The sequence below is a fragment of the Rhinoderma darwinii genome, chromosome 1 (assembly GCF_050947455.1).
Source record: "Rhinoderma darwinii isolate aRhiDar2 chromosome 1, aRhiDar2.hap1, whole genome shotgun sequence".
In the NCBI taxonomy this organism is placed as follows: Eukaryota; Metazoa; Chordata; class Amphibia; order Anura; family Rhinodermatidae; genus Rhinoderma; species Rhinoderma darwinii.
Window position 1 is genome coordinate 579,623,729 of NC_134687.1, and position 22,837 is coordinate 579,646,565.

General features: G+C 42.4%; 2 protein-coding genes across 3 annotated transcripts in view; one reads left to right on the forward strand and one right to left on the reverse strand.

The window, feature by feature from the left end:
* The window catches only part of CCDC152 (coiled-coil domain containing 152), a 95,530-nt gene extending 88,826 nt beyond the window's left edge, over positions 1–6,704 (forward strand). For both annotated transcript variants that reach the window (XM_075839503.1, XM_075839509.1), the window contains one exon: positions 4,834–6,704. In XM_075839503.1, coding sequence (XP_075695618.1) covers positions 4,834–4,956 — 123 coding nt within the window. In that variant the 3' untranslated portion in view covers positions 4,957–6,704. The remainder of the gene's footprint in view (positions 1–4,833) is intronic.
* A 1,379-nt stretch (positions 6,705–8,083) lies between these two features.
* SELENOP (selenoprotein P) lies at positions 8,084–17,170 on the reverse strand. The gene is made up of 5 exons (XM_075839495.1): positions 17,070–17,170; positions 14,589–14,804; positions 14,090–14,302; positions 11,954–12,071; positions 8,084–8,520 (listed from the first exon to the last, which is right to left on the reverse strand). Exons 2-5 carry the CDS (start codon positions 14,789–14,791, stop codon positions 8,179–8,181), a joined length of 876 nt encoding a protein of 291 aa, XP_075695610.1. The 5' UTR covers positions 14,792–14,804; positions 17,070–17,170; the 3' UTR covers positions 8,084–8,178.
* Positions 17,171–22,837: the final 5,667 nt, after the last annotated feature.

A 22,837-nucleotide genomic window follows, 5' to 3' on the forward strand; every position in this document is an offset into this window, starting at 1 on the left:
ATGCCCATATTGTGCCACAGTGCCCATGTAGATAGTGCCACAGTGCCAACATAGTGCACAGATATTAAGTGCCAGTGCCCACATATAAAGTGCCAGTGCCCATGTCGATGGTGCCCATATAGTGCAAGTGCCCAAGTTGATAGTGCCACACCCCCCTTGAAGATAGCACCACCCTGCCTATAGATAGCGCTAACCCCCCTGTAGATAGCTCCATTGGGGCTCCCACTAGGAGTGGAATCCCCAGCCAGAGCATTGGTCTCTCTGTGGCCGTGGCTTCTGCTCCAGGAGGAGCCCCTAACGTCACTATCCTTACATGGATAGTGATGCCAGGGGCTTCTCCAGGGGGAAATCTCCGGCCAGAGCATCGGCAATGCTCTGGCCAAGAATTCCGCTTCAGGAAGAGCCCCTGATGTCACTGTCCATATATGAACAGTGACATCAGGGGCTTCTCCAGGGGGGGAATTCCCGGCCAGAGCTTCGGCAATGCTCTGTTCGGGGATTCTGCTTCAGGAAAAAACCCTGAAGTCACTGTTCACATATGGACAGTGATGTCAGGGGCTTCTCCAGTAGGGGAATCCTCGGCCAGAGTGTCGAGAATGCTCTGGCCGGGGATTCCACTTTAGGAAGAGCCCCTGACGCCCATATACGGACAGTGACGTCAGGGGCTTTTCCAGGAGGGGAATCCCCAGCCAGAGTATCGGCAATGCTCTGGCCGGGGATTCCGCTTCAGGAAGAAACCCTGACCAACAATAATCATACCCTTATACAAGCCAGATTCAGTGGTGCAGTGCAAGATTTTTATTCTTCTGGTGCTTTACATTACTACTTAGTGATCCAATGGTTTGGTGTTCTTTTCTAGTAATCCAGTGGTTCTTTCACCATCCCTAAGTAATGAAAAAAATAGATCCGGAGTACTAAAATATAACTTTTACTAGTATGAATAAAATAGGTATAAACAGATATATAAACAATAGGAGGAACCCATTTGCCAATACTGCATACATATACTTAATTGTTTCCCATCGTTTCAAATTGTTGTCAACAATATTTTTGTATTGACAGCAGATAAAGATCAGTCCGCCTTTATAAGGTTTCCCAATTTAGAATAGTTCTTTTGGTCACATATGGAGGAAAGGAATGTTGGGACACATGTCCTCCTACCCCGTTTCTGTCGGTAAATAGTCCTCCACATCAAAGTGTCCAGAAATAATGTTACGTCCTCTCCTGGATGGTGAAAGAGCGACAGGTGGGTCTCCCTGTCGCTCTTTCACCATCCAGGAGAGGACGTAACATTATTTCTGGACACATTGATGTGGAGGACTATTTACCGACAGAAACGGGGTAGGAGGACATGTGTCCCAACATTCCTTTCCTCCATATGTGACCAAAAGAACTATTCTAAATTGGGAAACCTTATAAAGGCGGACTGATCTTTATCTGCTGTCAATACAAAAATATTGTTGACAACAATTTGAAACGATGGGAAACAATTAAGTATATGTATGCAGTATTGGCAAATGGGTTCCTCCTATTGTTTATATATCTGTTTATACCTATTTTATTCATACTAGTAAAAGTTATATTTTAGTACTCCGGATCTATTTTTTTCATTATTCTATTACTACGGAGAAGTGAATTAACCATTATCCAGGTGGGGGATATATAACACCACGAAATATACAAACCATCCCTAAGTATCCAGTTTTTTTATAAGAATATTCATGATAGTCTCATGGGTAAATATTTGAAATGTTGATCGACAGTGAAGCTTTTGACAGTACTAAATGATCATGCCTGCGGGGATACCTATAGGGAATAGACAGTAGCAGGACTTTTGCCTCCCTGTAAACAAGCATAGGTTGTAACCCCGGGAGACACTATTGTTTATTTTAGCTGTGTGGAAGGAATAATTTTCCTGTAGTGTAGGGGTAAACAAAAATTATATCTCTAGTAGTCTATGGGTTAATACTTATTTTTTCTTAAAGTTTATGGTGGTTTAGGGATTGATATTAATTGGGTGGACTAGGGAATCTTGGTTTGAGAAATATTATTTCTGATAGTCCAGAGTGATTTATGGGTTAAAGGAATCGTTCTATCTGGGCAGTTGTATGAACTCATTAAAATTCATGGATGTCCGCTAGAGAGAGAGACACTCTTTTCACTGACACTCCTCTCTAGCTAATAGAGGGGTCCAGAGCAAGGGACACTATTCTATGACATCCATAGGCCACCCCTATAATACATTCCTAGTGGTCTGTGTTAATATTAATGTTATTTGTACTAATTTTGTAATTAAAGAGGTAATTATAGTCCCTGGAGGTCTAGGGTTATTTAAGGGCTAATACATAATAGTCCAGGTGGTCTAGAGTTGACTAGAGGTTAATATATAGTATATCTGGTGGTTGTGGGTGGCTTAAGGGTCCTATTTATACCCTGTGGGATTAGGACTCCAAGGGTTAGCTTTAATATCCATCTAGTCTAGTTTAGTTTAGGGTTTAACAAATAATATACTTGTAGTCAAGTGGTTATAAACCTTTCCAGGTTAAAGCGTTGTCTCAAGGCCTATGCCAGGAAGCTGGACACGGTCAACCTGTCACAGATTAATCGCATGCAGCTTCTTATTCTCTTGCACTGATGATTGAGAAGAGAGCAAGGACGCTCAGTTTACATGAATGTTCTGCCTGATCACTCTGATCATTCCATGGTTCAGACTGCTAAACCTAGTACTAGCTGTAAGTGTCTAGGCCTAATGATGACTGAGTTAAATATTAAAGGGTATGAGCGTAAACATTGATAGGAAATAGCTGATATCGAGCAGAGCTGAACATTCTTTTACATTTTTCCAGACACAACGTCAGGTTTACACTTATTGGATTTTCTATATTTTTGATGCATTGGGCCAGATGTCTAGTATGTGAATGGAAGTTTATGCTTTGCTTTTCATTCACAATATTAGTGAATCCAGTGTTTTATAGACCACTAAGTTCTAGTATGTGTAGACCATTGTCGCACTGCCCTTTAACAATTGGCATTGCACTTCTCTCCAAACAGTAATAACAGCAGTGTCCGCCCTCTACCCCAAGTTGTACGGCGGTGCTCTCCTTCTCCATCCCAGTAGTAACAGCAGTGCTCCCTTTCACTAGAAATCACAGCAGCCCTCTTTCACACAGTAGTGCTATCAGTCACCCCTGCCACAGTAGTCACAGCAATGCCCCCTCCCTCTTTACTCAGTAGTCACAGAAAGCCCCTCTTTCCCCAGTAAAGACCCTTTTTCACCAGCCGATAATCGTTTATCCGCGCTCGTTTGCTCCTGTCACACGGACCTATGGATGGGGACGAGTGGTCGTTACTCCGATCGCTCGTCCCCATACATTATTATCATGGCGGCAGCGCGTCTGTTTACACAGGGACACGTGCTGCCGACAACGATAATATTTTACTTTTTTTAAACGATACGACCAGCAGATGATCGAGCGTTTGCTTGTTCATCTCCTGATCGATCCCCTGTTTACACGGGGCAATTATCAGCAACGAGCGTTCTATGAACACTCATCTGCCCGATAATCGCCCACTGTAAAACCCCCTTAAGACTAGGTTTAGGAAACCTTCTTTCAATTGTATTGGGAAGCATGGTTGACTTCATTTTCCAAAACAAGTGCATTCAAAAAAAAAGTTTACTATATGGTATGCATATGTCTATGGCAGACATATGAAATGTTATGGTATACAGATTTCCCCAAAATATAAACCAGGTGTACACACCAGGGGTGGTGTGAACAGAGCCAATACATATTAGATCAAGGTCGGCTAAGTTGTGTGGAATAGCTTTTGTCCTAATGGGCGACTGAGTTCCGGAAGCAGCCTAGCTTACTTCACTTCTGTGGGAGTTCTGGAAACAGCGTAGCAAAATGCACTCGGCTGTTTCCTGAAAAGCCGGCAATCTTCTAACTCAGTGGCCAGAGGGGGGCCCGTTCTAGAGATAGGTGTCGGTCTCCAAGGTGTGGATATGCCATATATGTCAGGAATGTATACCCCTTTAATGACTTGCAAGATAAAGTCAGTATAATGTTTTCTTATAGCTCTAACCAGGTTAATGATTACTAGATACTCATGGACACTTCTATTATAAATGTTGTTTTGCTGCAAGTGTCAGCAAAAATGTCCCTGATTTTATCAGAGATTTATCATATTCAGAGAAGCACATTGACATATGTGAATTTGCCACAAGTCGTATATATGTTTGGCGTATACCTGCAAAAATAATGAATTCAGATATAGGACATAGAGTTAGGGCTGGATTTACCTATAGGTACAGTAGGCCTGTACAATAGGCACCCCTGGGGGAAGGGCACCTTCTAAAAGGAAAACTTACCAATGAATACACTTAGCAGTATGTATAACTATGTAAATTATATGTATTTATGTATAACTATGTAAATTATATGTATTTATGTATAACTATGTAAATTATATGTATTTACAAAATGTATACGTTGTCACAGCGCTGTGCCAATAAGAGGAGGACACCCAGGAAGAGGCAGAGCGCACTAGATGTTTTGAGAAGCACGCTGCAAAGTTCTGCCTTATTTTTTTTAGAGCAGACAAACATTTTAAGGCTATACATGTCAGTGGGTGTCACTGTAGCCTATTAGATGGGCGTAGTCGATGGCACCAGACAATCTGTGCCTACAGACTCCTGGTCCCGCATAGAGCATTGCAATAATAAGCAGCAATGGCGTGAACACCTATTAAACGTTCTGTCAGGTATGACAGGCATCTGTGAATTATAATTATTACTAATCAGGATATCACATCTGTTTGTCTTCTTAAAAGAAATTACAGCATTTGCAAGAAGAAAAGAACAAGGAAATTGAAAGTCTCCGCAATACAATTGAAGATTTAGAAAGAAGACTTGGCAGCGGATCAGACTCCAGGCTGAAGAGGAAACGTTTCTGAAGAATGTCAAGTAGATGGATATATTATTGCCTTGTCTAAACACGTATTTATAGGATTTTTCATGTCTCATTCAACTTAAATGATTTCAAGAGTATTTACACCCACATTTTAACAACGGCCATGTACTGTTCAATCAGAAGTTAGAGTGATAGTCAAAGTTTGGCAATTGTTTTTTCCTACTTATACAGATATTGGCAATTTTTAATTTTGTTGTGCTGGCCATTTTTGCAAAAGTGACCTGAAGTGCATGTAGGTGGTATGGAGGTGTTTCCTGTTGTCACTTTTGAAATAATAGCTGTTGAAATTGAGCAGAAACATTTTAATATTTCTGTATATTAAAAAAAAACAAAAAAACACAATGAACAAACTTTGGGCACTGCTCTAACTTCTAATTTACAAATATAGAACCGCTGTTATGTTTTGGGTTTGAGATTATTTAGACACTTGCAATCCCCTCTCCCCAGGACAGCCCGAATAACTTTAAAATCACTCATTGTTAAGGGGGTCCTCTGGGTTTGTGTAAATAAAGTTACATGAAATTAACGCAATGTTCTTGTGCTCATTTCAATTAACTTTATTTACACGAACCAAGTTGACCATTTACAATAAATCTCCACATTGAGCAGAAAATAGACACCGGTAGGCACTGCACTTGTATTGCCACATACCCTGAAAAACTTCAGTAGTAAAAACAAAAACACAAATTGGGTATAAAAAATAATCACATTGTATACCACAAAAAAAATATATATTTATTTAATGCAATTACACCACAAAAACATTCAAATCATTTAAAATAGCAAATCCATGCTGAACCGGATCTCTTGTGTGATGCCACCCTGATAAGTGGTTCAACAAAGAAGCCCCAACAAGACCACCCAAAAAAAAAAAAAACTTCAGATTTAGTTACTGGATAACGGTTTGATGCAATATTCTTTATTAATTTTCATGTAACTACATTGTTATTGTGGTGTAATTGCCTTAAATAAATATATATTTTTTGTGGTAAACAAAGTGGTTATTTTTTGCCTTATACATACCCATTTTGTGTTTGGTTTTATACTACGGAAATCTCCCCATTGAAGCCACTACCCAGTATATATTAGAGAACTAAGCAGAGTTGAGACCTGCAGTGTCCTGACAGATCTACAAAGAAGCCTCTGAGAATGTAAATTCCCTCACTAGTCCTGCATTAGTTTAGGACCACTCTCACAAGTGACTGAAAATAACATTAGGGAGTTGCAATTCAAGCCCTGATCTATTATAGTCTAAAAAGTGGCTCATAAAGCAGAGCTTCATTTAAGGGAGGGTTTACACATATGGTTGTGTTGACATTTGTGCATGTATTGTTGTTGCTTTTTAAGAGTATATTATATAGCGCAGACCCTTTTGGGGTGCACCCGAATTGCCGCAGCTCTGCAATGCGGTTTTCAGCTGCGTGGTTTGCACAGGTGAAGCACATGGAAACCATGTCCTTCATCTGTACATACAAGCCCCATGGCCAAAAACTGCTCTGCAAAACCGCTGCAATTTGGGGTACGGACACCCATATAGAGAATGAGGGGCAGCAGGTCCTTCTTACCAGCTGGAGAGTCTTGCGTGTGCACCCACATTCAATAGAAAGAAATGGGAGTGTGGAAAATAGTGGGGGCTTGGAGGCCTTTTCTTTAGTTATGGTGGAGGTCCTAAATGTCAGACCCCCACCTATCATTCTTTTATTGTAAAAATAAACAAAAGCATAAACTATGGAGTAGAAGTGGGTTTGTTATTGTGAAACAAGATAGCTGCCATATTCCTTTATTATCTGCTGTTCAGACGTGTCTTGTATCCTGTTAACTCTTGATTTGTACATATAATCCCAGAAGAAGGACACCAAAGCGCATGTAATTTTTTTTATTGTTCTCGTATTGAGACGTCAGACATCTTCGTTAAGAATACATTCCTGCTTCATAGTATTGCTATAAAGGTTTGGTCAGGTTCACTAGGATTTCATTTCCCTATAAACCATCATTAATTTACAACATCTGCTATCAAAGACGGTTACTCAACAAATACTTCTAACATCTCAAAACTTAAGTATTAGTCTATGAAAGGATAAAACGAACACAAATAGCGTTAGTATTCTACTATTGCACAAAATGATAAATTGAGAATAATAAATGTAGCTTAATTATTGACATTTGGAGGGTTAGAAAGCTGGAGTGGAAAACAAGAGTGTTCTCTAGCATTAGGAGTATAAAAGTTTACTATAAAAAAAATATATATATTGGATTCAAAAAGTTGGATTTCTTCCCTAGATCTAGATCCTGTCATGGTTGCGGGCATCAGACGGAAGCCCCTATTTTGTAGTTTATGCTTCAGCCTTCAAGGATGCAACCACAATTTAAGGAGGAGAACTAGAGAGGCTAAATACTTGAGCTGCATATAAAACTTCTAGGATGTTATAAGGCTTAGATGTTACGCCCTCAAGGTTGACCTGCTTAATGCTCCAGGGTCAAGTAAGAAACTGCACTGCAGATCTCGTCCAACTCTGAAGCAGAAAACAATTCACCCATTGTGATCTTAGGAGACAAAAACCCTACAGTAATGGCCTACGCTATGCATCCCCACCAGACCAGACAACCTAAAGATCACCAATTCATTTAGGATCCCAAGTCTAGCAAAACTTGCTAAATCTGAAGTTCCTAAACATCTGGAGATCTGAAGATTGCCCACATCTGCTCTGCTGTCCTACATTTCTGTTGTTCTAGAAATGTCCACTGCTCTGAGGAGGTCATATTGCAGTGTTACAAGTTTTTCGTTTTTTTAAGATGTCACATTATATTTGGAGATGCACATCAGGGACATGACGGTGTAAATTTTAACTGCTTACACGTGAACCTTGCACAGTTCCTGTCATTGTCAGTTTCCTGTCTCCTTTGATCATTCTCAGGCAACGCGGTGCTCTGTTACTGGGGGGAGCTTGGAGTCAGGCCGGTCTGCACTTGCTTTATGTCATGCAGCTGGTGGCAGACGTCACTGTCAAGATTCTGACAGATTGTCTGATAGCAGCTCCTGTCACCTGCAGGAAGCCGGGAGACCCTCCTTACACTGTCAAGTGACTCCATTTTGTGCTGCCTCAAAGGACAGATGTCTGCAGTGTCAGCATCAGCTATTTGAGACCTTTCCTGACTCCTTTTCCCAATCTCAGAGGTACTGCTTTCGTCAGCTCCGAACCTTCTTTCAGAGCTTACTTTCTAGAGATGGGCCCTCTGTCTCTCTGCTTGAGGCAACTGCCCCCTCAGGTCCACCTCCCACCCTTCCCTCTGGTTCATTGCGCTCCGCTACCTTATCAAGGGGAGTTTGACAACCCTCTGCCTTGTGGTGGTGGTGGTGGTGGTGATGATGGTGTTTTTTCTGAACGTGGACATTTGGCCTGTTCGAATCTTCTACTGCAGTCTCCTTCTCCTGGTGATGGTTATGCCGGCCATGATTACGGGGATGTTCGAGTGTCTCTATTGGCTCTTCATCGGTCTTTACCTGCGTTGGCGTCTCTTCTTCTTTTATGCACACATCATCAGGAGTCTACAATAATGCATGTGATAGATAAATAATACAAGCAACCCACGAAGCAAAGAAATCTTCTGTTGAATGTAATAATAATCTTCATTTATATAGTGCCAACTTATTTTGCAACACTTTAGTTATATAGTTATTAACTCTTGCCGTTCCACCATTCACCCTTTTAGAAATCTTCACTTTATGCTCCAGTTGAAAACTTACCTTTCTGTAATCTAATAACAATACCCTGTACCCTTCTCCTCAGTTGTTAATGGGGTTGTCCGGTTTCGGCAAATTAATGTTAAACAATTTTCCATTATACTTTTTGTATTATTCCTCGCCATTTTCAAGAACTCTGCTTGCTGTGAGTCAGTAGGAACCTTCATTGGTTACTTCCAGTGGATATAATGTTGTCCATGGTCATGTGATTAATACACAGGTGCTGGGATATAGCTCTGATACACATACTGTAATTGTAACGAGCCCAGCAGCTGTGTATCTATCACATGACCATGGACAACATTGTATCCATTGGAAGTAAATAATGAAGGTTTCTATTGAACAACAACAAGCAAAGATCTTAAAAACGATGAGGAATTAATATAGAAACTGTATTGGAATATTTTATAACTATTCATTATACAAAAAATAACATTAATTTGATAAAACCAGACAACCTTTTTAAAGGCCTTTCTGTATCGGTGACCACGCTAACTATATATGTGATAGATGTAATATCAGTGGTCACCAGTAGTCGGCAGTTGGAGTATTTCCTCCACAAACTCCTGGGCAGTTTAGGACAGCGCTGATAGGTTGTAATGTTATAATCGCCAACACAGTCTTCAGCTGGGGCCTAGTAAAGAATCTCTGGAACTGCGGTGTTCAGGAAAGTAAAACTCTGTTTCAAAGTAGAACTCTAGTACTCTGGCCGAAGGCTGTATTTTCAGTTTTTGCACAAAGTTAGGCCGAGTTCACACAGGGCGGATCCGCTGCGTAAGAGCACGCCCGTGCACAGCAGGGTATTCCGGTCAAAAAAACGCACCAAATTGTGGTGCAGTTTTTTTGGCTGGAATGTCCGCTGCTAGCAAGCCAGCCTCCTGGGATGACGCTACAGCCTGTGATAGGCTGTAGCGGTCACATGGGATGAAGCGTCATCCCAAGAGGCCGGCCTGGAGGAGTAAACACAAATGCAACACATAAGCAGCGTTTATGCAAATACAATTGACATGCTGCGGAATAAAATTCCGCACCGCAGGTAAATTTCTGAGCGTTTTTTCCGCTCACTGTTTACGCAGGGTGTGGATGAGATTTGTTTTATTTCATCCACTTTGCTGCTACTGTATTTGCTGCAGATTTTCCGCGACGAACTCTGTTGCGGAAAATCTGCAGTGTTTACACAACGTGTGAACTGACCCTTAGGGCACGTTCAGACGTGGCGGAATTTTTCCGCTGCAAATGTTGGTGCAGATTTGGGGCAATGACGCAACGAATCTGCACCAACATTTGCATATTTGACAGGTAATTCAGACGTTGCAGAAAACACAGCGGACTTGCCACAGATTTCAGTTTTTTCATTGCAAAGGCTGAAATCCGCAATTCCGCTTCTTCTCCGCAATGTAATGAGCATGCTGCGGAGGGAAAAATCTGCACTGCAGCCTGATTTCCGCACATTTATTTTCTGCAACATCTGAACTAAGTTTCCTAAAAATGTATAGAAACAAATGTAAAAAACGGCTGCTGCAGAATTTGACTGCATACTGTCCTCAGCGGAATTCAACAGCAATTCCGCCACGTGTGAATGTGCCATTAGAGTTTAACCCCTTAATGACCAGCCTATTTTAAACCTTATTGACCAAGCCATTTTTTAAGTTTTTCCATCGTCGCATTCCAAGAGCTATAACCTTTTTATTTTTGCGTCGACATAGCTGTATAAGGTCTTGTTTTTTGCGGGACAAGTTGTACTTTTTAATAGTACCATTTTGGGGGACATATTATTTATTGATTAACTTTTATTAACTTTTTTTGGGGGGGGGAATAGAAAAAAACCTGAAATTTCGCCACTCTTTCGCATCTTAGATCAACGCCGTTTACCGTGTGATATAAATAACACAATAACTTTATTCAGCGGGTTGTTACGATTGCAACGATACCAAATTTGTATAATTTTTGTATGTTTTACTACTTTTACACTGTAAAAACGTTTTTTTTTCAAAATTATTTGTTTTTGTGTCTCCATATTTGAAGAGCCGTAACGTTTTTATTTTTTGGCGGTTTTATGAGGGCTTTTTTTTTTGTGGGAAGACTTGTAGTTTTTATTGGTACCATTTTGGAGTAGATGCGACTTTTTGATCACTTTTTATCACATTTTTTTAAAGTCAGGATTCACAGAAAACAGCAATTTTTTAATAGTTTTTTATTAAAATTTTTACAGCGTTCACCGTGCGGATTAAATAATGTTATAGATTTATAGTCGGGGTCGTTACGGACGCGGCGATACCAAATATGTGTAACTTTTTTACTTTATTTTGTTTTTTTAATAGTAAAGCATTTTGTAAGGGTAAAAGGTGGGTTTTTAATTTTTTTCACATTTTTTTTAAAATTAACTTTATTAAACTTTTTTTTACTTTTTTACTAGTCCCACTAGGGGACTTTAATATGTGATTCTCCGATCGCTATTATAATACACTGCAATACTTTTGTATTGCAGTGTATTACTGCCTGTCCGTTTAAAACAGACAGGCATCTGCTAGGTCATGCCTACGGCATGACCTAGCAGGCATTCGCTCCAGGCAGACCTGGGGGCCTTTATTAGGCCCCCGGCTGCCATTGGAGACACAGATACTCGGCGATCGTATCGCCGGGTGTCGGTGGGGGAGAGAGGGAGCTCCCTCCCTCTCTCCAAAACCATTCAGATGCGGTGCTCGCTATTGTGCACCGCATCTGAGGGATTAAATGGATGAGATCGATGCTAATATCGATCTCACCCGGCAGAGCAGGGATGCCCCCAGCCCTCAGCTGCCTCTGGCAGCTGAGAGCAGGGAGATTTGACGGCTCCCTGCTCTATTTACTTATCCTGATGCAGTGCCGTAAAAAGGCATATGCATCAGAATAAAGCCCGTTAGTGGCCGCCGTTAAAAGGCGTATTGGCGGTCACTAACTGGTTAATAACTTACAAACGCGCAACGTCTTTAGAGAACAAAGTTCATAGAAGCTCGGCTGAAGCTAATTTGCTTTGCTTCCCCATGACAATGCTTCTGTAGTATGGTCACAGGGACATTAGGAATCCAAATCTCTATCCACATCAATGTCTACCTCCTAATGGAGATGGGAGTTCATACAGAACTTGTGTAAGTTCTAATTACACAACTGTACACACAATTTTATCTCTGCTGTGTATGTGAATGCAGTAAAAATGTGAAACTTTGCAATACACTTTTTATATGAGAAAACAAATTACCTTATGTTTGCATTCTCTACAAGTACTGTCACAGTACACCTGCTTTATTGCATCTTCAATGTAATTGAACTGCAGGAACGCAAAAGGAAGCCCAATGTGTTTCACCAGTCGTCCACACCTGAAAGAGAATGCAATAAGCATGAACGTCTATTAACAAATAATAGGAATAAAGTCCCTTTTACACCGGCCGATGCAACGAGCGCCGATCAATGAGACATCGTTGATCGGCGCTCGTTTGCTCCTGTCACACAGAGCTATGGATGGGGACGAGCGGTCGTTACTCCAATCGCTCGTCCCCATACGTTATTATCATGTCGGCAGCACGTTTTGCTGCCGACAACGATAATATTTTACTTTTTAAAAATTGTACAACCAGCAGATGATCCAGCGTTCGCTCGTTCGTCTGCTGATCGCTGCCCTCTTTACACAGGGCAATTATCGGCAGCGAGCATTCTATAAACGCTCGTCTAGCTGATAATAGAAGATGTCCTATTTTCTTCCATTTTCACGGATCCCTCGATAGACTCAAGTAAATAAGGGATCCATGAAAACAGGACCCGCACAAGTGCAACTTGGACGTGAATAACGACTGTTTTTCACGTCCACGTTTGCACTTGTTCGTGTGAACCTGTCCTTAGATTGATAAAGCATGCATAAGGCCATGATCACACACATTTTTATGCAGTTTTTGGCTCCGTTTTTTATACCAAACACAGGAGTGGACACAAAAAATTTATAAATGCATCAGTCTTTTCTTTCGACCTTTCCTGCCTCTTTCCATCCACTTCTGGCTATGGCTCAAAAAATTCAGCCAAAATTGTGTGTGTGATCGTGGCTGTCATTACATACGAACCTTTAGGCCGGTTTCTCACAGGTCAGATACGCTGCCTAAAAACTGTGCAGCGTATCTGACCTGGAACCCACAGCACATTCCGTCTGAAAATTGCACCACATTGTGGTGAGGTTTTTCGAACGGAATTTGAATTGCGGAAAAAAGCGCTGGGGAGAAAATATGCCCGATCATATTTACCTTCTCTTCTCTGCGCGTAGTCCAGCCTTCCTGGATGACGTTGCAGGCCATGTGACGCTGCAGCCTGTGATTGGCTGCAGTGGTCACAAGGGATGCAATGTCATCCCAGGAGGCTGGACTGCAGGAAGAAGGAGAGACTTCTGTGTAAGTATGATTTCTTTTTTTTCCCTGAGTTGCAATTTTTGCGGCAGAATCGCTGCCAATCCGCCGCAAAAGTCGCAATACATGGCTTTCTGTTGTGGGTTTTGCATCCCAATTGAATTCAATGGGGAAAACCTGCAACAGAAAAGCAAAGAAAACAGAGCATAAATTGACATGCACACCGCAGGTTAATTTATTAACGTTTACACTGTGCTTTTTTTCCGCAGCGTGGACATGAGATTTTCTAAATCTCACTCACTTTGCTGCTACTCTAAATGCTGTGTAATTTCCGCACAGAATTCAGTTGTGGAAATTCTGCAGCGTTCACTCTACCTGGGAACCCGCTCTTAGGCTATGTTTACACAGGGCGGATACGCTGCGTAAAAGCACACAGCGTATCTGCCCTAGGCGCCGCAGGGAATTCTGGCTGAAAAACCGCACCAAATTGTGGTGCAGTTATTCGACCAGAATGTCTGCTGCCGAAAACAGCACATAAAAAAAAAAGTTTCATACTTAAATAGCCATGGGGACGCATCCCTCTGCCATCCTGCAGCCCCACCTCCTGGGATGACGTTTCAGCCCATGTGACCACTGCAGCCTGTAATTGGCGGTCACATGGGATGAAACGTCATCCCAGGAGGACGGCCTGGACAAGTTGTCTAGCAACAACTTGTCTTCCTGTGATTGACCACATGTACTGAACATCGTCTCATGAATCTGCTTAATAATAGACTTCCTCTGTATACTACACCGGCTTGTTTCGGACCATGCCTTTTGATAATAGGACATTACACAATGAGAAGCATGAGAAGATAGCAGAAGAAATAATGCTGCGTCAAGATATACATATACATATCAAAACAAAGGGGAAACGCACAGAAAAAAGATACTGTACTGTAAGTTATACACTTTCTATGTACAAGGAGGGAGACATTGTAAAGATAGGCTTTAATGTCACAACAAACCTGTCATAAATGAAAAAATCATCTTTGTTTCCATTCAGCAGACTCCAGATGTCCACCTGGCCCTCCTCTTGTTGATACACAGGAATATTCTCAGAGACCCTGATTTTCAGCTCATTGTATTTTGCTCGGGAATCTTCCCCTTGGTGATTGACCACAATGAAGGACACGTTCATGTAGTTTTCATTATCCAGTTTCACCCGCAGTTCATCCAAACTAAAATAACGATATATAAATAGGAATAGGTATGTAGGGCTTTTCAGCTTCTGAATATAAGAATGTTTCCATTCACTAACAGTAAGCAGAGATCTTAAAACAATTGTGAGGAATTCACAAATATATTAGAAATTTGCATAACTTTTGCATATCACAGAGAAGAGATAAGAATCATGTTGGCTGGCTCCTAGGCGAGAGATAGATCGACTCGGTAGGGAGAAATAAATGATAACTTTTTGTTGATATGAATATGTAAATGACTTAAAGAGAACAAACATGAGCTCACCTGGAAGCCTGCAGGAGGCACAAGTATCAGCTTGCTGACAGGAGTGCCACAACCGTGACCGATCCATCGGAATCCAGCATGGGATTCTGCGTTCCGATTTTCCAGTCTGGTGGTTTTTTGCACAGTGTACGGTGGCCCTGGCTCTCTGCCCCTCCCCAAGGAAGGAGACAGAGAGCCAGGGCAAGTGCAAAGCCCTTCCACATGGTTGAGCTTCACCTGCAAGATAAAAAAACAGAGTTATATTTGCTTCAAAGAAACAACTAGCTAGAATAACAGATCCTGCGCTATATATTTACATCACTGGCCTCACAGCGCCGATGATAGCATGTATGGCACGTCACTGCGAAGGCCAGTGATTGGCTGCAGTGGTCATGTGCATGTAATACATGTCATCACTGCAGGACAAGTAAACAAAGACAGACGGCGACCACCGGTGCATCAGTGCTGGAGCGACAGGCGATTTAATAGGTGAGTATGGTTTCTTTTTATATTTTAGAACATATTCAGCAGCCTATTTCATATATTAAAATTTCAGACGATCCCTTAAAGTTTAAGTACTTAGATTCTGTCAATCTTTCAACAGAGCATGTTTACCCTAGAATATAAAATAAAATGGCACGCAGTCCTGAAATTGTTTTAGATCTTTTTCTGAGTAAGCTTATTGAATGTCATCCAGCTTTCCAAGAACCCTGAAGAGCAAACATGTTAGTTAAAGAGGACCAGACAGCTCTCCTGATATGTCTCTTTTAGTAAATACATTCCCCATAAAATGACAATTCTGGAGCATCTTCTCTTAGAACCCTGAAATGTGATGTTCCACGGTTATTCCTCCTGGAAATGTATGAATAAACGGACAACTTGATGTTACCGTTCCCCTTGTCAATAGGGTGTGTCCTTACAACCTCTGACATTGTACAATCAGCGCTGACAGAGTTATAAGAAAATAGTCTCTTTAAACAGTGACGGAAAACGAAAAAAGAAAAATGACACAGCGCTCCATAGTGTGATATGGTATAGCAAAGAATTGATACAGAGGCGGTCTGCGCTGTATACGCTCACCTATGTTGATTGTGCCGGCCGGTAGGGTGGGTAAATACGGAGAGAATGCTGCTGCTGCACCTGTTGACCGGATCAGTACCTGCCGTCTGTCCGTTTGGAAAGTAATAAAGTTACAGGTATGTTCAGCGCTGTAGAATGAGCTAGATGATACTGAATATTCTTAACTAATCAAGAACTACGCGTTTCCGCTCCAGACCAGGGCCTTCAACAGGTACATTAATGCCTGTACCCAGAAGGGCTCCGGCCTGGGCCGTAACACGTAGTTCTTGATCAGTTAAGCCTTTTTAGTATCATCTATCTCATTCTGCAGCTCTGAACATACCTGTAACTTTACCATTTACTATTACTTTAAACAATGAGGCAGATAACTGAACATATAACATGACAGAAGACGCAAGGACTTATATTTACAGGCAACATTTGGATTTTAGGGGAAGATGCCCTTCAATTTGGAACATAGGATAATATTTGCTATCGCTCAAAACAGGTAAATCTGAGATTACTGCTGAGCTCTATTGTTCCACGTCAGGTCCCCAGCAGGTAACATAATGTCCTGTTCTTTCCGCATGAGATTAATTTACATGACTACACTCCCAGAAATCAAATCACATGATATCAACATAATATAGAGCGTGGCTTGTTATTGTCTGCGGTCACCTGATCCAGAGGTGTAACCTGAAGCTCCTGGGCCTAAATGCAAAATCTGTACCCTGCTATGAACTGATGAGAGGCAATAACCCAGGAACAGTGCTGCCCATGGTTTTGATACTGGAGGGATAACGTTTTTAGATTTTTTACACCCGACTCGATGCTGTCATCCTCTTTCTTTATACAGTGGCATACGTCTGCCATTGACTTTCATTAATAAACATATACCTGGAGATATTATATAATATATTTTATAATACTAATTGAAAGGAAATAAAAATTCTATATGCAAATCTGCCTGCATACCATAACAATGTCATAATATATATCCCACCATACAGTGCCCACATAATACAGCCATACATAATAGCGCTATACATTAAACACATAATAAATACCACAGCAGACATTAGAATGTACATTACCGGGGTGGCATGCGTGGAGTGGGGGGGGGGTGGGTTCCCCTTGGGGGGGGGGGTGGGTTCCCCTATAGCAAAGCTCAGATTCTATTGAGATGGAATTGAAAGAAGTAGCAGAGCAGAATTTGACATTTAGCACAACTCGTGATGTAATAATATGTTTTCTGCGGTTTCTTAACTCAGTATTATCACAATGAACAAACAATGCAGCTTCAAATTGTAAAACAACGGGTTCGGCTCTGCTACATCAGTATGTTAAATAGTTGGGGAAAAGCAGAGCAGAGATATGAGTAGGCGGCGGGAGCTTGGCATACAGATTACATATAATAAACAATATTGAAATGTAATATCTTACGCTGCCCTTGGTCCTCTGCAGACTGCAATGCTCCACTGGATTCTGCAAGCCCTATATATACACAGCTTGTTTATCAATGTGCACCCAGGCTCAAAAGTCCAGCACAGTTTAAAGGGATGTTCCAGAAAAGAGAAATTATATCATAAGTACAAGAAATGGACAAAAGGGAAACCCCAAGCACATACACCCTAGTGAGACGCTGCCCTTAGATGACAGGGGGGCAATGAAAACTTATCCCTGTTCTATAGAGAATTAAAATAAGTATTTGTAGAGCTGTCCCCCCTGTAATAGAATGGTTTGCTCCATCCAGGGTAGGGAGCGTTGTGACCTTACATTCTTCTTGTGTACAACATTTTGAGGAAGAGGAGACTGAGAAGTGCAGAGTTAGCAGAAAAGTTTTTAACAACTTTCAAAACATCCCTCCAGCAGTTCCTTAGTTATATCTGCTTTTAGGAAAGTGGGGTCTTGCAATACGGCCACCGATACAGCTGCAAAAATGGTTGCCAAGTTGTGGAGAAATGTGTATCACTAAATGTACATATACTGTATGGCATACATATACTATAGCCACCCCATCTTATAATAGATACGCAGAAAACGAAATATACATATGAAACCAGAGAAATCCCCGGTCTTCTAGAAATCCTAACTTGTAACTAGATACTAAAAAGCAGACAAGTTGGTTAGTACATGTCTGCAGTAATATACACATGCCAACCTGCCACGTCACCGCTTCTCCATAGGTCGGACCTAACTATTATTACAGTATTACCGTGTTTACTTTCACAGAGCAGATCTGTTACAGTGTATGAATAGCCATGCCAAGTAACTATAACTGCATGATATCTTGGCACTGTGGCTGGCACCAGAGGCGTAGCTAGGGTTTACTTCACCAAGTCCTGTATCTACCCTGGTCAATGAAGAGTGACTTGTTATACACCACCTGCCCCCTGTTAGCTACACCCTTGGCTGGTACTATAAGGCTGGGTTCACACACCCTATTTACGGACGTAATTCGGGCGTTTTAACCTCGAATTTACGTCTGAAAATACGTCTCCAATGCGCCGGCAAACATCTGCCCATTCATTTGAATGGGCTTTACGATGTTCTGTGCCGACGGTCATATTTTTATGCGTCGCTGTCAAAAGACGGCGCGTAAAAAACACGCACGCGTCAAAGAAGTGCCTGTCACTTCTTGGGACATAATTGGAGCCGTTTTCCATTGACTCCATAGAAAAATAACTCCATTTACGTCCGTAATGGACAATGCGAAAAACGCCTGCACTTGCCATTACATCTGAAATTCAGGAGCTATTTTCTCCTGAAAACAGCTCCGTAATTTCAGGCGTATCGGACGTGCACGTGTGAACATACCCTTATAGGGGTACTGTGGCTAATACACCTGCAGGCACTCATGCAGGCCCTGCGGCTGACACACTGGGGTGCAGTATCTCTTATGGTTGACATTATGGCTTACACTCCTGCGGAGGTACTACACTCACCATTGTCTTGTGTTTGTTTTCCACTCTGAATATTGTGTGACTATATTGTATGAATTGATACAAACTACAGTCAGGGACGCCTTTATAGAATATGTGGTCATGAGCATTCTGCAAACTAGCCCCCCTACTAGCCATTTTTAAACAGTGGCCCTCGTAATTACACAAACCGTGTATGTATATATAAATATATATATATATATATATATATATATATACATATATATATATATATATATATATATATATATATATATATATATATATATATATATATATAAAGAACATGGTCCAGGGTAGATGAACACAGCACTCCAATAATTCAACAAATCAGGCCATGTGCTCGTTACCTGGGGGTGAATCAATTCCCCAATATCCAATAGAGAAAAATAGAGCGCAGTATCGGCACCAGGACTTCAAGGTAGATGAAAGCAAAAGTGGATTTATTTCACCTCAACACAGCAACGTTTCGGTTCAACAGGAACCTTTCTCAAGCCATCCTTGGCTTGAGAAAGGTTCCTGTTGAACCGAAACGTTGCTGTGTTGAGGTGAAATAAATCCACTTTTGCTTTCATCTACCTTGAAGTCCTGGTGCCGATACTGCGCTCTATTTTTCTCTATAAAAAGAACATGGATACATATTCACTTTTTACAGGAATGTTTATACCCAAATATGCAAAATAATATTTCCATATACTTTCCACACAACACTGACATACAATGCTAATAACAAATCCATGTGGAGTCCAAATAATAATATCATATGCCAGTGCCCACATAACACTTCCGTATATTTCGCACACTACACTGCCATACACTGGCCAAATAAAACTGCTAATCAGTATCCAAGTGATACTGCCATATAATGCCTAAATAATGAAGAGGTTAATGGTCAAGTCCCTGGTGGTCTAGGGTAGTAAAGGGTTAATGGTCCCTGTGAAGGTTTGCAAGTTAGGCCGGATTCACACGAGCGTGTTCAGTCCGTGATATACGGTCCGCAGGTCGGCCGCATTTCCCGGACTGAGCACACTGCAGGGAGCCGTGCTTCTAGCATCATAGTTATGTACGACGCTAGGAGTCCCTGCCTCTCCGTGGAACTACTGTCCCGTACTGAAAACATGATTACTGTACGGGACAGTTGTCCCGCAGCGAGGCAGGGACTCCTAGCATCGTACATAACTATGATGCTAGGAGCCCGGCTCCCTGCACTGTGTTCGGTCTGGGAAATGCGGCCGACCTGCGGACCGTATATCACGGACTGAACACGCTCGTGTGAATCCGGCCTTAGGCCTGATCTACACGAGCGTGTGCCTTTTGCGCACGAAAAAAATGCAGCGTTTTGCGTGCGCAAAAGGCACTTAACAGCTGCGTGTGTCATCAGTGTATGATGCGCGGCTGCGTGATTTTCGCGCAGCCGCCATCATTTTGACACTCCGTTTGGATGTTTGTAAACAGAAAAGCACGTGGTGCTTTTCTGTTTACATTCAGAGTTTGACAGCTGTTGCGCGAAACACGCAGTTCGCACGGAAGTGCTTCCGTGCGGCATGCGTGGTTTTCACGCACCCATTGACTTCAATGGGTGCGTGATGCGCGAACAGCGCACAAAGAAAGGACATGTCGTGAGTTTTACACAACGCACTCGCGCTGCGCAAAATTCACGCACTGTCTGCACTGCCCCATAGCCTAATATAGGTGCGTACGACACGCATGAAAAGCACGCGTGTCGCACGCGCGTATATTACGCTCGTGTAAATGATGCCTTAGTCTCAGGCTGCTCCTAGGAGTGCAGACCATGGGGTTCCCTAGGAAATGGAGGGCCTTAGCAATTGCCAGGGCATAGTGACCATGAAGAAGAGAAGTAGGGCGGCATTTTATCAGGTTTGCCATGGTAGATGCTAAAAGAGCTTGCCCTACCCCTCTTGCTGCAGCTTTCTCTCTGAGTTTGAGGCGTGGACAATGCCAAATGTAAATTTTCAGAATGAAATGTCTGTTTTTGGATACCAGGAAAGTTTGCCAGTGACCAGTGAATCCATCTCCATGCAGGGCTGATGGAAGATCTATACTTTACAACTCTCATCCTATTAATGTCTCATTATAACATCAAAGTAAGTAAGTGTTTATGAAAGTGTGAGCGAGCAGATTATAGTAATTGTCCGCAGCTCATCGTGTGGAATATTAAAGCACTCAGAAAGCTAGAGTCTACAATTATCGGAGATTACTTTGCATCCTTAAATAAAAGGGAAATAAATTCAGTTTACCAAACGCAGCATGTGATTGTGTGAGCTACTATGTGTCACTCATCCGTGCAATATAATGTTTTTTTATCATGCAGACTTAAAGGGGTTCTCTGGGCACTTTATATTGATGGCCTATCCTTAGGATAGGTCATCAACATCAGATTGGTGGGGGTCCGACTCCCAGCACCACTACCGAGCAGCTGATGAAACCGTGCGGCCTCTACAAAGCTGACGAGGCACAGCGCCGTACACATCCGTAGTGACTGTGCCTGGCCGTGGTTCGTCACCGCGACCCCATTAGTCAGCTGATCGGTAAGGATCCCGGGAGTCGGACCATCACAGATATGATATTGATGACCTATCTTAAGGATAGACCATCAATATAAAATTCTCAGAGAACCCCTTTAAAGGGGTTATCCCATTAGGTCAATTACTGTCCATATGTTCTATTAGACCATATTAAAGTCACAGAAAGGTGTCCACTTCTATGAATGGCTGCCATGTTATACTACATTTCCTCTGCAGGGGCTGATTCAGGGGAAATGCTTAGGCAACGACAAATTCCACCTGCAAAATAAGCTGTTTACCAGGGGTTAATGGGAAGCTGGACCCACTGTGATAAGCTGTTAACCGCCGTGGCTCCCAAACTAACAGAGTTGTGAGACATATATAGCACCTGTTCCTACAGACAGAGCTGCGGCAGGGAGTTTGATTTCTATTCTGCTCTACTGTATTAAGCAATTTGTTCACATTCATAAAGGGGTATTTTAGTCAATATATTAGGGAATTGCTTATAATTCCATTACCTCATATACAAAGGCGTAACTTGAAGCACCTAGGCCCTAATCCAAAATCTGTAACTGTAACAGGACCCCTAACCTAGCATGTGCCATTGATGATACTGGTGTCAGGGGCGTAACTAGAAAAGATTGGGCTCCATAGCAAACTCTTGACTGGGCCCCCCCCCAGGTGCCACACGTAGCCCCCCTTATAGATAGTGCCCCCTGTAGATTTTGCCATACAGCCCCCCTGTAGACAGTGCTAAACATCCCCGCCTGTAGACAGTGTCACACCCCACTCGTAGATAGCACCCCCACCTCCCCCTTGTAGATAGTGCCATATACCCCCCTGTAGATATCGCCATAAAGCCCCCCTGTATATAGTGTCATACAGCTCCCCTGTATAAAGGGCCCACTGCCCCCCTCCCTTGCATATAGTGCCACACAGCCCCCCCCTTAGTAGATAGTGCCATACAGCCCCCCTTAGTAGATAGTGCCACACAGCACCCCCTTAGTAGATAGTGCCACACACAGCCCCCTGTAGATAGAGCCACAGCCCTCCCCCTTGTAAATAGTGCCATACAGCCCCCTAGTAGATAGTGCCACACAGCACCCACTAAGTAGTGCCACACAGCCCCTTCTATATAGTGCCACTCAGCTCCCCCATGTGTATAGTGCTACACAGTGCCCCCTTGTGTATAGTGCCACACAGCCCCCCCCCCTTGTATCAGCCAGGGGAATGTCAATCAAACATGGTAAGGTGGGTTTGGAGGCAGGACTATGTGATTCTTCAGGATAGCGGCACCGCCCCATGACCCTTTAATGAGTGATTAGCATATAGTGTGTGTCTGAAAAAAACATACATTTGGAAATATTGTCAGGTCATGTATTACCGCATGGTGGCGGTTCAAGGAGTTAAAACTTCCCATTAAATATACAATGAATTGAAAATAATTCTATCTGCCCTGCAATTTTGTCATTAATATCCTAGCCGTCCGGTGGCAATGCAGATCTGCTCTCTTCTGAGCGGGTCTGCTCGAGCTGATTGGCAGGGCAGAATTATTTTTCCCGTCAATCAGCGCCTTTCAACCACGGAAGCGGCATGATGACGCCATCATGCCGCTAGTGTAGTTGAGAGGCGCTGATTGGCGGGGCAAGTCATTTTTCCCCGCCAATCAGCGTCATTGTAAGGCGCTAAATGGTCGGGCACAGAACGTGCCCGGCCATTCAGCACTAATGCATGTATTTGTACC